At 41.1% G+C, this 13937-nt stretch overlaps 2 protein-coding genes across 3 annotated transcripts in view; both read right to left on the bottom strand.

The window, feature by feature from the left end:
• LOC108432438 (diacylglycerol kinase theta) overlaps window positions 1-2008 on the bottom strand; it is a 70472-nt gene extending 68464 nt beyond the window's left edge. Inside the window, exon 1 of the mRNA XM_017706260.2 lies at window positions 1223-2008. Coding sequence (XP_017561749.1) covers window positions 1223-1448 — 226 coding nt within the window. The 5' untranslated portion in view covers window positions 1449-2008. The remainder of the gene's footprint in view (window positions 1-1222) is intronic.
• A 5398-nt stretch (window positions 2009-7406) lies between these two features.
• The window catches only part of nfkb1 (nuclear factor of kappa light polypeptide gene enhancer in B-cells 1), a 63666-nt gene continuing 57135 nt past the window's right edge, over window positions 7407-13937 (bottom strand). For both annotated transcript variants that reach the window (XM_017706261.2, XM_017706262.2), the window contains one exon: window positions 7407-11735. In XM_017706261.2, coding sequence (XP_017561750.2) covers window positions 11563-11735 — 173 coding nt within the window. In that variant the 3' untranslated portion in view covers window positions 7407-11562. The remainder of the gene's footprint in view (window positions 11736-13937) is intronic.

Below are 13937 nucleotides of genomic sequence, written 5' to 3'. Positions count from 1 at the left end.
TTTCGCCCGGTTCTCATAGGGAGGTGACATATAAGAACATTTAGGACATTTCTAGTTCTATTTTTTCAGAGTTCTACTCATTGATCTCTAAGTGACAGCAACTTGACCCATTCAGAGCCCATATTTTTCCTTAATTTTACAGTACTCTACTGTAAAATTGCCACCCACTGTCAACACAATCCACCTGAACTACTCAGCTAGGTTACACAGGCCAAATGTGGAACAATAAACCTTGAATATAAACTGTGTCTAGAATTTATTGTTCTGTAGAATGAGGTTAAAGACATTTTAACAAAGAAAGAACTCAATTTAAAAAAAAGATGGTTCTTCAAATGTTCTTTAGTAAAGAAAATGGTTCTAGATAGGACCATGAACACTCAAAGAAACCTCTGCATGATTGGAGGGTTCTTGAGACGGGTGGAGAATGTGTTGTAGATGATTCTGTATAGAATGTTTCTGAAAAAGGTTCTTCATAGCACCAAACAGAGTTCTGCTATTGTTATAATAGAAGACTGCAATAATAGAAGAACCCTTTTTCGTGCTATGTAGAAGCCTTTTCAAAACGTTCCACTTAGCACCAGAAAGGGTTCTGCTAGTGTCATGATATGAGACTGTTTTCAAAAAGGTTCTATATAGAACCATCTACAACACATTCGCCATGAACCCCTTCATGATGTGAAGAAACCGTTAACCGTGCAAAGAACCCTTTAGCGTTCTTTACTATAGACGCCCTTAAGAACCATCTTTTTAACAGTGTACTTATTCCTCCTAAGCCAATCCTCACTTCTGGCATAAGCTTGAGGAATCCTTTGCACACTCTTAAGTTCTTCAAGGGCTTTTAGTAAAGGGAATGGTTCTATTTAGAACCATGAGTTCTATGCAGAACCATGGGTTCTTCTATTGTTATGACGTCAAGCTTGCAACAATAGAAAGCCCACTATCTTTTTTTAAGAGTGCAAAGTTTGTGCTTTGCAGAGTTTTCTTTCAAAACAGATGCAAAAGACCTGACCATCTCAGCTGGAACTCTGCAGGCATGCAGCCTGGATCTCCATAAGGAGGGTTTAGTGACCCCTGGATGTTTACGCCATAAGACTTGTGCCCATTACGAACCTGATGTTTAGCTCCAGTACCACCACACCGAGATGTGCCAGCAGACTGTTCTGAAGAGGACTGAGTAGATGTAAGCTAAATGGAAGAGGATGTGGAGGGACAGCTGTCTTACCTTCACAAACATACCCAACCAGCCCCCAGATGAAGTCGCTGCAGTGGTGGCAGAAAGTCGGTTTGGTCAGAGTCACCTTGCGGAAAGAGTGTCCGTTGTTGTTGGCCGGCTGTTTAGACCGAGAACCGGGGGACTGCGGCAGCTTCCTTCTGCTCGAGCTCGGGCTAGAGCTGGAGCTGCCCGGGCTTTCTCCTTTCCTCCTGCCGCAGCTGGGGCTGTCTGCCATCGTGTATGGGCTCCTCACTGAAGACTCGCTTTAGGGAACACGGGGGAAATAACGAGGAAACCACCACCACGGTCGGTCCAGCGGTGTTGAGGAGAAAAACGACCGTTGAGCCGGAGAGTTAGCTAGCCAGTCGGAGCTAGGTTAAACCGCGCCGAGTCATCTTCTTCACCAAAGTGAAATTTCTCCTTCTCAAGCGTCAGTGCCTTTCTGCTTCAACCAAATAATCTAAGCTGGCGTGCCCACAGCAGAAAAATCACACCTGACAAAAAAAGACAACCACCACAAACCCGAAGCCGAGCTGGTCGTGAGGACGAGGTGAGACGAGTGAACTCAAAAATGCCACTTCTGAGATTGAAGACTGGAGACTCTCCAACGAGCTAACTTAACGCTCACGTTATTTACCTCAGAAACACAAAACCATGCCCCACTCTCGTAACGCAGGACGCTTCTTACAGCTTTTAAGCGACGTATGCAAAACTTAGAGGGAACGTTAAACCGGCACTGCTGTTTTGTTTTTTTTCCCCTCGCCTGTTGGCACTTTTTCTCTACAGCAGATGAGATTCTTGTGTACAGCAGCGCAACTTCCGCCACACACATCGTTATTTTTTTCCCCACCCGTATTCCAGTCAGCCACGCCCTCCTGCGTTCTGATTGGCTATTAGTCCGCTCGTTCCAAAACGCCTCTCGGGCTTCGCCTCTCCAGGAGGGCGGGTCTCAACCGTTCTAGAACGAATCCCAGTAGTGGAGGGCGGGGTTTATCCGAACGCCGGTGGAAAATAAACCCAATTCCACCACGCTGGGTTCGCCAACCTCAGGGATCCGGGATCTCAATATAGAAAGAGGAATTCCGTTTTGACGTCCTTTCCAGCTGCTCGCATATACATACACACACTCGCTTCAGCGGTCAAGGGACGCTGATACTCCCTCCGTTTCCTGGGAACAACCAGAGGTGCCTTTCATGTTCCACATTCAATCATAAAAAGGGAATGGAGACATAAAGGAGGCAGGATGACATTGAAAATGGCGCACCTGTGTTATAATAATCAGCAGCAGTAAGTGCCCTCAAATCGGTTTCTACAGAATATCCCAGGCTTCTGTTTGGGTCTTCCAGGTTGCTTAATAGCCAGAGGTGGTCTTTGCACTAGGCAAAGGTAGGCAGCCACCATGGGACCCCATGAGCCAAGGATCCCATGAAAATATTATACATATACTGCATTCTACTGATACTATGTCAAGCAAACAATAACAATAATAATAAAAGAACCCTTTTTGGTGCTATATAGAACCATATATGTCAGATTCTCCATCAACATGAAACCATGGAACAGTTTTATATAACATTCATGGTTCTATATAGAGCCAGTCAAGTTCTTCCACACCAAACTCACCCAGCCGTATCTTTATGGAGTATGCTTTGTGCACTGGGGTTCAGTCATGCTGGAACAAAAAAGGTTCTTTGCCAAACTGTCCCCACAAAGTTGAGAGTGGACAGTTGTCCAAAATGTCTTGGTCTGCTGAAGCATTAAGATTCCCCTTCACTGGAACTAAGGGTCTTAAGCCAACCCCTGCAAAACAACCCCATATCATTATCCCCCCTCCACCAAACTTTACAGTTGGCACAATGCAGTCAGTCAGGCAGGTAAGGTTCTCCTGGCAACCGCCAAACCCAGACTCATCCATCAGCCTGCCAGATAAAGAAGAGTGATTCATCACTCCACAGAATATGTTTTCACTGTTCTAGAGTCCAGCGGCATGCTTTACACCAGAGGTATTTAATTAAAATTCAGTAAGTTCCAGTCAAAGAAGATTTTCTGAAGCAAAGGTCCAGAACATCATAATGTCTACCTTAGATTATGATTCAGTGCCATATACTGTAGTACTGAAGTAGCCCAGTAGGTATATCAACATCCTAAATGCTAGAAAAGTTATGCCGATTAAAATAGGACCACCTGGTCAAAATTAAATAATTATTTATAGTTTATTGGTTATAGGCCCAGGTCCACATAGGATGGCTTCTGGGTCAGGAATCAGACTCTGGTCTGCCTATTAGTGACCTGTGCTTGGTGGTGTAAGGCTTGCGTGCAGCTGCGGGGACCCATTCTTTCACAGATGTTTGTAAAGGCAGGCTGCAAGGCTAGCTGCCTGATTTTATACACCTGTGGCAATGAGACTAAATTAAACACCTGAATTCAATGATTAAGTGGTGTGTCCCAATACTTTTGTCCATATAGTGTATTGAAGGTAATTGATGTTCTTTCACCAGCCTTGAATTCCCAGTCTTCTTCTACCAGTTCTGCTTCTCTTATTATTCTTATTTTACTGTCATGCAAAAGTTTGGGCACACCTGTCCTGTTTTGTTTATTTTATATATGAAAATAAGTTGACACAATAAGAGCACATTTCTGCTCATTTGAATGCATGTTTCCTGTATATTTGCTGAATTTAACATATCAGGGACAAAAAAAAATGTGACCTATGCAAAAATGATGGAACATTTTTCCCCTGTATGTTGAACTGAGCAAGTAAATATGGTCCACTACAATGTACAGAAAAAATCGTTTTTAAATTATTTAAATTTCCTGTAAGGAATGGATGAACTTATTTTTACTTCGAAATCCAACAAAACATGAATGAATATTTCAAAAATTCAAATATTTGCATATTACTGTATGTTTAGCATGAAGATTAAACAGGTACAGTGACAGTGGGCAGCCTTGTCTGACTCTACTGTTGTGCAACCATTCTGTCCTCTGTTGATCAGAACAAATGTTCCCCAATAAAATAAGGAGATGCTCTGGTATTCCCGTTTTCCTGAGAGCGTTCCGAATGCATCTGTACAGGTTTATAAAGGAACAAATATTACTGTTGCCTGAAAATCGTGGACATTAAATATGAAAATAGAACTCAGACTGAGTTTGCGGCTAGCAATTAATTAGAGCTTATGTCACCCATAGATATCTGATGTATTAGCCTTGAAGACTCCAGTGCAAAGCTAAAGAAGTATCGGGAAATGGTGCAAATTTGATTTAGGTGGGCATTCAGACCTAAAAAAAACATTTAATATGCTTGTATTTATGTATTCTGCAGTGCAACATTGCATGTCCCTTATTGGTGGGCCTGAATTCAGGCTTTTGTGTCCTTTTTTGTGCGATCAGTTTTCTGCCACTACAATAAGCAGCATTCATTTCTCTAATATAGCATGCAGCCACTGCATTCCCATGGAGCCCCTGAAGGGACATTATTTATGTATGTATTTTATTTTTAGGTAAAAGGGAAACATTTTTTTGTAGGTAAAAATCTGGTGCGCATCAGACACTATCAGGTGAGCACCCAGTACTACGTGGATACTATACATCAGATAGTATTTGTTGCGCACGCAATGCTGTGCGGTGAGCACCCGACAGTAATAGAAAAGAAAAAAAAAATCTATTAGCATCTGGTGCTCGCCACATAGTATTAAATATTCACCACATAGTATCTGGTGCTCACCTGATAGTATCAGGTGTGCACCACATAGATTTTTACCAACAAGATCCAATACTATGTGGTAAGCACCTGATATTATGTGGTGAACATCCAGTACTATGTGATGAGCACCAGATACTAATAGATTTTTTGTCCTATTACTATCTGGTGCCCACTTTATAGTATCGGGTGCTCACTGGATAGTATCAGGTTCTCACCATGCAGTATTGGGTGCTGCTCTCATAGTATCTGGTGTACACTAGATTTTTTCCTTGCAAAAAAATTACACAAAAAAAAAATCCAATACTATGTGGTGAGCACCAGATACTAATGGAATTTTTTTTCCATTATTATCGGGTGCTCACCACAAAGTATTTGATGCTCACCTGAGAATATCAGGTCGCTCACCAGTAGCACTGGTTGCTCATCTGATAGTATCTGGTGCGCACCAGATTTTTACCTACAAAAACAAACAAACAAAAAAACAACCACGTCCCTTTTACCTAACAAAATAAATAAAAAAATACACCACATCCCTTCAGGGGTTCCGTACAGGGCTGTCCCGAAGCTTGTATTTTTTTTCAAAAGGATGGATCATCTGATTGGGATTGTTTTGTCTTTAAACTGGAAAATCTCATTCCCAAATTTGACTGTGCCACTACAGCTACTACTACAGCAGGCAGGTGCAGCAGTTGCAGCAATGGTTACATTTTCTATTGTGGCCAAAGTGCCCCATTAAGTTGTTCCATTGAAATGACAGCTTGATTACAAAGTGCCATTCAGAGAGCAGAAGAAACCATTGCGGCCTACGGCATCTGCAGCTGCAGTGACCGCAACTTTCCTGATTAATGGCTCAGAGTAGATTGTAAAGGTCCAGGGTTGATTATACAGATATAGTTTAGATCAGATTAAATCCTGAAATCTGAACGTCATTGAGTCTTGTGGACTTTACTGGCAGGATTTCATCCAGACATTAAAAATCCAATCAAAACAGTCTAACGTTGAACATGAGTGGTAGCATGCACTTCTAATGCCCCCTAGTGTCAAAATGCGCCACTACAAGACTGAGCTGTAATGCAGTGCAGACAGATTTAAAGGGGAATTCCTCTGATTCCCCAAAATGTGTGCAAGATCCAATCAGTAACAGTAAATCAGAGTGGTTTGATGTGAAATTGGCAATTGTAGAGAAACTTACTGATTTCTTTACAGTGGCAGTGATGGGAACCAGGAGTCGTGATGCCATCTACACAAAGATAACCATTTTATTTGCTGTCTGAAATCACTTCATGAGTTTTCACAGGTAATGTTAATGATGGTAAAGTGGCTGTACATCTGACGATTCACCAGCATTGGTGACTAGTTTGCCACACAACCCCCTGCTTGTACTTCTGCACCATGAATAAACTGGCAAAATATACATTTTAGGCCAAAACCTTTTCAAAACAAGCACAAAAAACAGGCATCAGGCAGAATTTTTATGATGATTTCAAGTACCAGCTTCCGTTGAGGGAGCTTTTAGAGGCATTAAGCTCTTCTGGACGTCTGGTTCCTATCGCCACCACTGTAAACAATTCTGACTCAGTTAGTTTCTCTAGAATTTTGCACCCAAAGCCATTCGCCAAACGTGTAGTCTCGTCTTCAGAGTCTGTTCAAATCGGACTGAGCCATGAAACGGCCCCAATATCAAGTTTAGCTCAGTTTTGTCTATTTTTGCAGATCAATATTAATGTTGTTTTGTTCCAGCCGGTCTGTAAAGCATCTTATAGCCCATTTAGTTTGGCGAATGGTATTGGGTTCATTTCTGGCTGATTCCAGATTGTTTAGCTGTTCTTCTGTCACAGCCGCCGACTGAAAAGCTGCTTAGTGGTGATGAGAGTTTGGGAATTTAGTGTCGTCTCATCTTTAGAGTCTGGCCAAATCGGCTGCCGGTCAAATGTAAGTAAGAAGTCATTCAAATGGTTTGAGCGTCTCCTACAGCTGGCAAAGTCGTTGCTTAGCAACGTCTCAGTGAAATGATCGTGTGTGAAAAAAACGTGATGTTATGGCCTCTTTACCATTCAGCTTGCGTGGGTTACGGTTAGGGTATAGGGTTAGGGTATATACAACCAACTGTTGTATAAAAAACAATGAAAAATGAACTGTCGGTCTAAAACAGGTCCAAACAACAACTGGTGACCATGAAGAATTTTATTATAAAAGTATGACAATAAACCTCATTACAAAGCATCCATTCCTTTTCTTCTCCCTCTTTCACAGGGTACAAGCATAAATATTGACCAAAAACACAGTGCCAATCAAACCTTTAGTTTAGGTTTCTCAGTGGGGTTTGTTGCTTTCTGTCAACATGATCTACGCTGTATTCATATATATATATATATATATATATTATATATTATATATATATATATATATATATATATATATATATATATATATATATATATATATATATATATATATATATATATATATAATATAAAAAAAAAACAAGAACAACATCACTGCAATGGTTGAAAGCATTTCCGGATTCCGGCTCGAGTCAGTTTACAGTTTGTGGCTGAGAGCAGGTTGATATGTCTGATGAGCCAAGTGCCGTTCACTCCCGGTTCAAGTCCAAGGGAATGAGGGAATGAGATTGGAGGCTGTAGGAGGGCAGGACGTCTCTAAAAACAGACCGGAATAGAGAACAGTGATGGACTGTAGGAGTGTCAGGTTATTAAAGGGTTCCATACATTCATCCAGCGGTCTGGAGTAGCGATGGCTGGGTCGCTTCCATGTGAAGGCGGCTGCAGGTTTACTCGAAGATCTAGCAGGTCGTCGTCATCAAATTAATTCTGACAACTATAGAGGCCCACAGGCGAACACAAGCAAGAAAGAAAGAACACTGTTCATACTTAATATTAAAGAGGAAGTTCATTAACTTTTCAAACCTTGAATCAAATATTGAGACATGTGAGCAAGTCATTCAGTGTGGTTAGATGTAAAATGGTGCATTTAAGAGAAATTTAAAGGCTCTTTTATTTTCCTTTGCAATGGTGGTGATGGGAACCCAGTGTCACTATCACAGTCTACAACACAAATATAGCCATTTTATTTACTGTTTATTCATGAATTTGATGTAATGTAGACCAGGCAAACATATGGTTCCTATCACCACCACTGTGACATGTTTCTCAAGAACATCAAACCACTCTGAATGACTTTATAGTTTAAAGATTTCATCATGCAGAAAACGAGAAAAATCAGTGGAATTCCCCAAGGCCTTCAGTTCAGGATCGTTCTTCTCAGAAGGGCCTCCACAGAAACAACACTTATGGCTGTAATGAATTAGAATTAAGCCTTGATATCTACACATATAAACAAGCAATCTCACCTACAGTCAGCTTCCCATTTCACAAAACGATGAGCAGGCATCATTCAGAACACCATCTCAAATTTTTAAATGTGATGATATGGACACGTCACTGTAGACCTGAGGAGATCTAGGACTAGATCGATTTTCTCCGCCAATTATGCTGTGCCTCAAGGTATGTCCTACCTTGCTATAACGACTGGAATTGTATCTGGGTCCCAGTCCTTCTCCAAATGAGGGCTGGAGCTAGCCACACACATAAAGGCTATTCTCAACCCATATTTTCAATAAATCGTACATCATAACTGCAACTATAGATGACAACGATCCGATACCAGGTATCCCTATCAGGCTGATATTAGCAGATTTTTTAACCTTAACAAAGGGGTTTGGTGAAAAAGTAGTCAATCAGCCAAGACATGTTTGGGGTCCAAATTTTTTTTTTTTTAATTTAGCACTGAAGCTATATAGCAGATGATGCTAACAAACACTACAAGTCAATAGTCACCTAAATCTTTTCTGTAAATACATCAAGACTCCTTTTAAACCTGTGTGTGTACCTAAATGCAACATCCAACTGCACGCCTACAGATGGACAGATTCCATTCAATTCTGTTGTTAAATTTCATAACTGTTAATCTTTCGTTTTCTAGCTTCATGTTCATAAATCAAAACAACAGAAATCATGAACAAAATCTGGCATCCAGCTGACTGGCATGCACAGAGAGGGAAGGTCAGATTCCTCTGGTGAGAATCTGAAGAACATTGCTAAGTTGAAAGCTTAGCTGTAAAACTTGGTGATATGGAAAAAATAAAGTATTATATACGTAAAAACATGCATTGCAATATTGCAATATTTAATTCTTTCTGAGGTTTGATGAGTTGGAACAGACAAAAAAGGACACTGCCACATTTATGGTGCCCACAATTTGCTATCAGTAGAATGATTTTGATTCAATGTCTCTGCACTAAATACAATTAAACAGGACTAATTTTGCTCTTTTTGTGATCAAAAATGTAGCTGCCCATTCTTGTTTAAGCACAGCTGGAATCCATAAAGAGTATCAGTATCGGTATCCGTCTATCCTCAAGGTTTCAATAATGGTATCAGTATCGTGAAAGTGGTATCGTGCCACCTCCAATTGCAATATGATGCTGTCCACTGTAAATATAACCCTAACGCAATTCCAGCCTGCTGTCTTCACGTAACCTTTGAGTTTCTTAACCTTGGGAACGTTTCGCCTTTTAATCTGTTAATACAAAGAAACACAAACAAACAAACAAAAACCACGAAGGTGGAGAAATCGATTCTCCGATTCTGTCGATGCTCGATCACAGCTTATGAAATACACTCTGGTGTGTAAGCAGATTCTCTCAACAAGCAACAACAAAAAACAACTGCCACTTTCATCAGTACTGATATCGTCGTCATCGTCATCACCACAATTCCGGTCATCGTTAGCACCACTAAGTGAGAGAATAAAAATCAGCACCCTATCCATAAACACCTGTGTGATGCAAGAGTGAAGAAGAGAAAAGCTCAGAGAAGGTAAGTACAGAGATGAACACTACTGCAGTGAAGCTAGCTTTCACGTATTCTTATTCTTAAAAAAACTACCGCCAACTTCATTTTTTCCCCACCAATACAAAAAATAAGCCTATTGGTCCAGAGGCTCAGAGAACAAAGTAAGAAATTGCCAAGGAATCTTTTTCACACTGCAAGATTCGGGAGTAATTTGGTTTCGGATGCGAAGCTTTGGTAACTCATAGAGGCAAAACTAAACAAAGGCATTTCTCATCCAAAATGCATTCTGGGAGTGCAGAATTCCTGAGGCAGGATTCATTTAAAACCACTTAAAAAAAAATAAACATGACTTAAACCCTGAATATTCAAACTCCAAATGATGCTGACTTCACCACTCATTCACGCACAAAAAGACTAAGTTATAGTTATGGCTGTAAACAACTTCTGTGTCAAACCAAGCCTGTGCAGTCAAATCTGAGGATTATTAATAGGGGTGTAAAAATCCATTTGAAGATGACAATCCAGCCTTTGACAATACCGTCCGCTAGCAGAACCGCACTTATCGTATGATGCCACCATTCTGGGCGGGTGAAGGCTACTACATGCTTCCTCCAAAACGTAAATCAAACTCGCAGTCTCCCAACAACTGGGCCAATGCTTAGATGGAGGTTCCTCCTCAGCAGCCTGAATACACACATTTTTAAAGGTTACAACGGTTATATTTGCTTACAATTACAATCAACCAACAAAGTATGTGGACTTTTCTAGGCTGTTTTCAAATATAATTCCCCCCCAAAGCTTTACTGTATTTATCATCTATATGCCACTACAGTGTAAACAGTTCCTCCTGTTTTACTACTAAAGAAATCTGGGGTTCCGTGATGCACTGAATCCTTATGAACTGAACCATTAGGGTAAGAATTTTACACCCCTATTAATAGCAATTCTGAAAGTTGCTCTGCCAAGATCAGAAGATAGCTTGGACCAACTATAGCTTATCTTGTCTTTTGTGAATGGCAAGAGATCCACTATGCACCACTATTCACCACTGATGTCTAATCGTTATGAAAATCAAAATCCATAAAAACATGACTGCATTGAATATAAAAAATACAAGCAAATACAATTAAATAAAAATCTTACATAACTGTGACACGTCCAACCGAGTGCATGTTGACATGTGCATATTTGCTGTATGTGCAAAAGTTTACAGACACCAGCATTTCATTTGAAATCAAGGGTATTAATACAGAGTTTGTCTCCCTTTACTGCAGTTTCAGCCTCTACTGCTACAGAAAGGTTTCGCACTAGATGTTGGAACAACTGTGATATAATTGCATTGAGCCACAGAACCGTTAGTGAGGTCTGGTCAATGCTTTTCTATGGAGATTATATAAGCTGTGCCAGCCTAGGAGTTGAATTCACTCATTAGAAAGGGTGTCTGGATGCTTTTGTACAGACAGTATATAAAGAAAAGAAAAGAAAAAAAAAAAAAAAAAAAAAAAAAAAAAAAAAAAAAAAAATCGATGCAGCCACAAACTGAAGCATTCCTTTGCCCACGAGCACTGGCCTCCCATTATAGGCTTGGTTACAGAGCTGCTGCATCGGTCTGTCAGTCCCTCTCACAAGGATGGTCAGGTCAGCAGTGAAAGTGTGCGGGTGGCTCCGGAATCAAAGGATTAAAACTTCAGAGTTCAAAGTTGATGGTTTGGCTTCAGTTAGGGCAGCACTGCTGTACATGCTGCTGTCTGCATGTCGAAGGGGTCGAGGGGTCAAACTTCGGCCAGAGCGGCAGCTAGCTGTGCGTCCAGCTGTCCACAGAGCGAGTCGACCAGGCTGAGGCTGGGCCTGTAGAAGGACGTCTCTACGCCACTGTCGCACATGCCGGTTTCGTCCAATGGTGCCAGCTTCAGCCCCTGAAGACCCTCGGAGAGTGCTGCTCTATCTGTGAGTGAGAGAGAGAGAGAGAGAGAGAGAGAGAGAGAGAGAGAGAGAGAGAGAGAGAGAGAGAGAGAGCGCGAGCGAATGAAGGGAAAAGAAAAAAAGGGAGATAGAAAGAAAAAAGACAGAAAGAGAGGAGATGAAAAAGAAAAACAGAGAAAAGAAAGAGGAAGACAGAAATAATAAAAGAAAGAGACAGAAAGACAGGAGGAGAGAGCGACAGAACAAAAGAAAGACAAAAAAGGAAGAAAGACAAAGAAAGAAAGACAGAAAGAGAAAGCGAGAATGTGAGAGAGGGGAGAGAAAGAAAGAAAAGAAAGAAAGAAAGAAAGAAAGAAAGAAAAAGAAAAAAAAAGAGAGAGGGGGAGAGAGGGAGAGACAGTAGGGGGAGATAGAAAGAGAGAGAAGCACAAAGGGAGAGAGAAAGAGAAATAGACAAAGGTGGGAGATGAAGGGAGGGGTAGAGAGATGTGAGGGAAAGAGGGGGAAAGAAAGAGAGACGGGGGGATTTACAAAGAGAGAGATTAACACAGGAGCCTGTAAACTGCGTTAAAGCCAGCAGTGAACTGTAACAATAGTGCTTCACAAAGTGCACTCAGACCAAAATAGCTCTGAATGAGCTGTTCACTGACTCAGTCAGAGAGTCTTGGTTTCTTTACAAACAATGACAAGAACAACAGAAAGGTAAGCAAGGTGAAGCCCCACTATCCGTTTTAACACTTTCCCCTCTATCAAAACCAGAGTTCAGCCTGGTGAGCCTCGTCAGGCAGCTTCAGCTTTTCTCGATCTGCGTGAATCACACACTGAAAAAAAGCACTGCAGTGGGATCTCGCTTCCTCTTTCCTGGGAAACCCCCCTCCTCTCTGCTTTACTCCAGCTAAATGCTGTCGTCATTTCTCTCTGTCTCACACAGCGTACAGAAACTACAGTGTGTGTGTGTTTTGGCTGTCCCTCGGCCAGGGAAACCCCGGCTATGACACAACGCCACTGGGTTCAGGCAAGGTAAAGGCGATGTACTATGGAATACCACCGCAGCAGCAATAAACAAGAATCCCTCTGAAAAAAAACATGGAAACCAAGGAGTGCGTCTGTTGGTTTCGACTGTTTAATGCATTTATATCACAACATAAATGACCCAAAAGGTTTAACAGGTGACTGATTCTAAATGCACTCCATTTAGATCCTAATAGGATCTAAAGGTTCTAGAGTAAACTAGTGGTCTCTACTAGAAATCATTTCCTATTAGAAAGCAAAATCATTCGGTTTTAATCCTCATGGTTTCCTAAAGGTTCCTTTTCAGCAGGCATGTGAGCTCATTAGGGGACTGTGTACCACTGAAACCTGAACTTTGTTACTTTTCCACTTAGAGAGATATGTATGGCCACAGCCATCACAACTGACTGATCCTTGGCTGAAAATACATGTAAGCAAGTTTTTGTTTGTTGATTTTATTGACTGTTTTATTTGCTACCTGAGAGGCTCTACAGTATAAAGTTTGATAGCTGATATGACAGTATTGCACTTGTTATATTACTAAGACGTTTGATAAGCAAATTAGCTCTCAAACAAATCACAGACAACCAGTTTGGTGGACAAAACGCAGTACGCAGTTTTGACAACATAATGAATAAACTGGTGCTAAGGCCCATTTCCCATTTCACCCCTCACCCCTACTACTTAGCCCTTAGCCCTCTGTTTTATGCGTTCACGTCTAGGCTTAGGATGTCCCAATTTGGAGGGGTAGGGCGAAGTGTTAGGGCCCTCCAAACGGAGGGTTTTCAGAGACAAACTACAAACAGAGTGTTATGAAAAAAAAAAGATGTGTAGATACATTCAAACGTATGTAAAAGCACTAGTGTGTAACTGCTGCACTATTTAAGTGAAACAGAAATTGGAATAACAAACTAACACCAGCCGTGAGAGATTAATGTATCAAATTCAGCGTGATGGTGTGAAATCTTGTGTTGGCTAGCACAAGCAGGCAGTTAATTGCTTTTTTTGCACTGCCAATGTAGCAGTTTTCATATATGAATCATGTAAAGACGGACATCAGTGGCAAAAACTGCAAAAAAAACACATGGTGATGTAGAGGAGACAAGAATGAAACAGCTACTTCAGGGGGATGAGGGCATATCCGAGCAGGTGGGCAGTGAGAAACGCTGAGCTTAGCTTACTTAGCTAGCATTAGTTCGTAGCACAAACTAAT

The sequence above is a fragment of the Pygocentrus nattereri genome, chromosome 14 (genome assembly GCF_015220715.1).
Source record: "Pygocentrus nattereri isolate fPygNat1 chromosome 14, fPygNat1.pri, whole genome shotgun sequence".
Lineage (NCBI taxonomy): Eukaryota > Metazoa > Chordata > Actinopteri > Characiformes > Serrasalmidae > Pygocentrus > Pygocentrus nattereri.
This window is presented reverse-complemented; position numbering and strand designations above follow the sequence as displayed.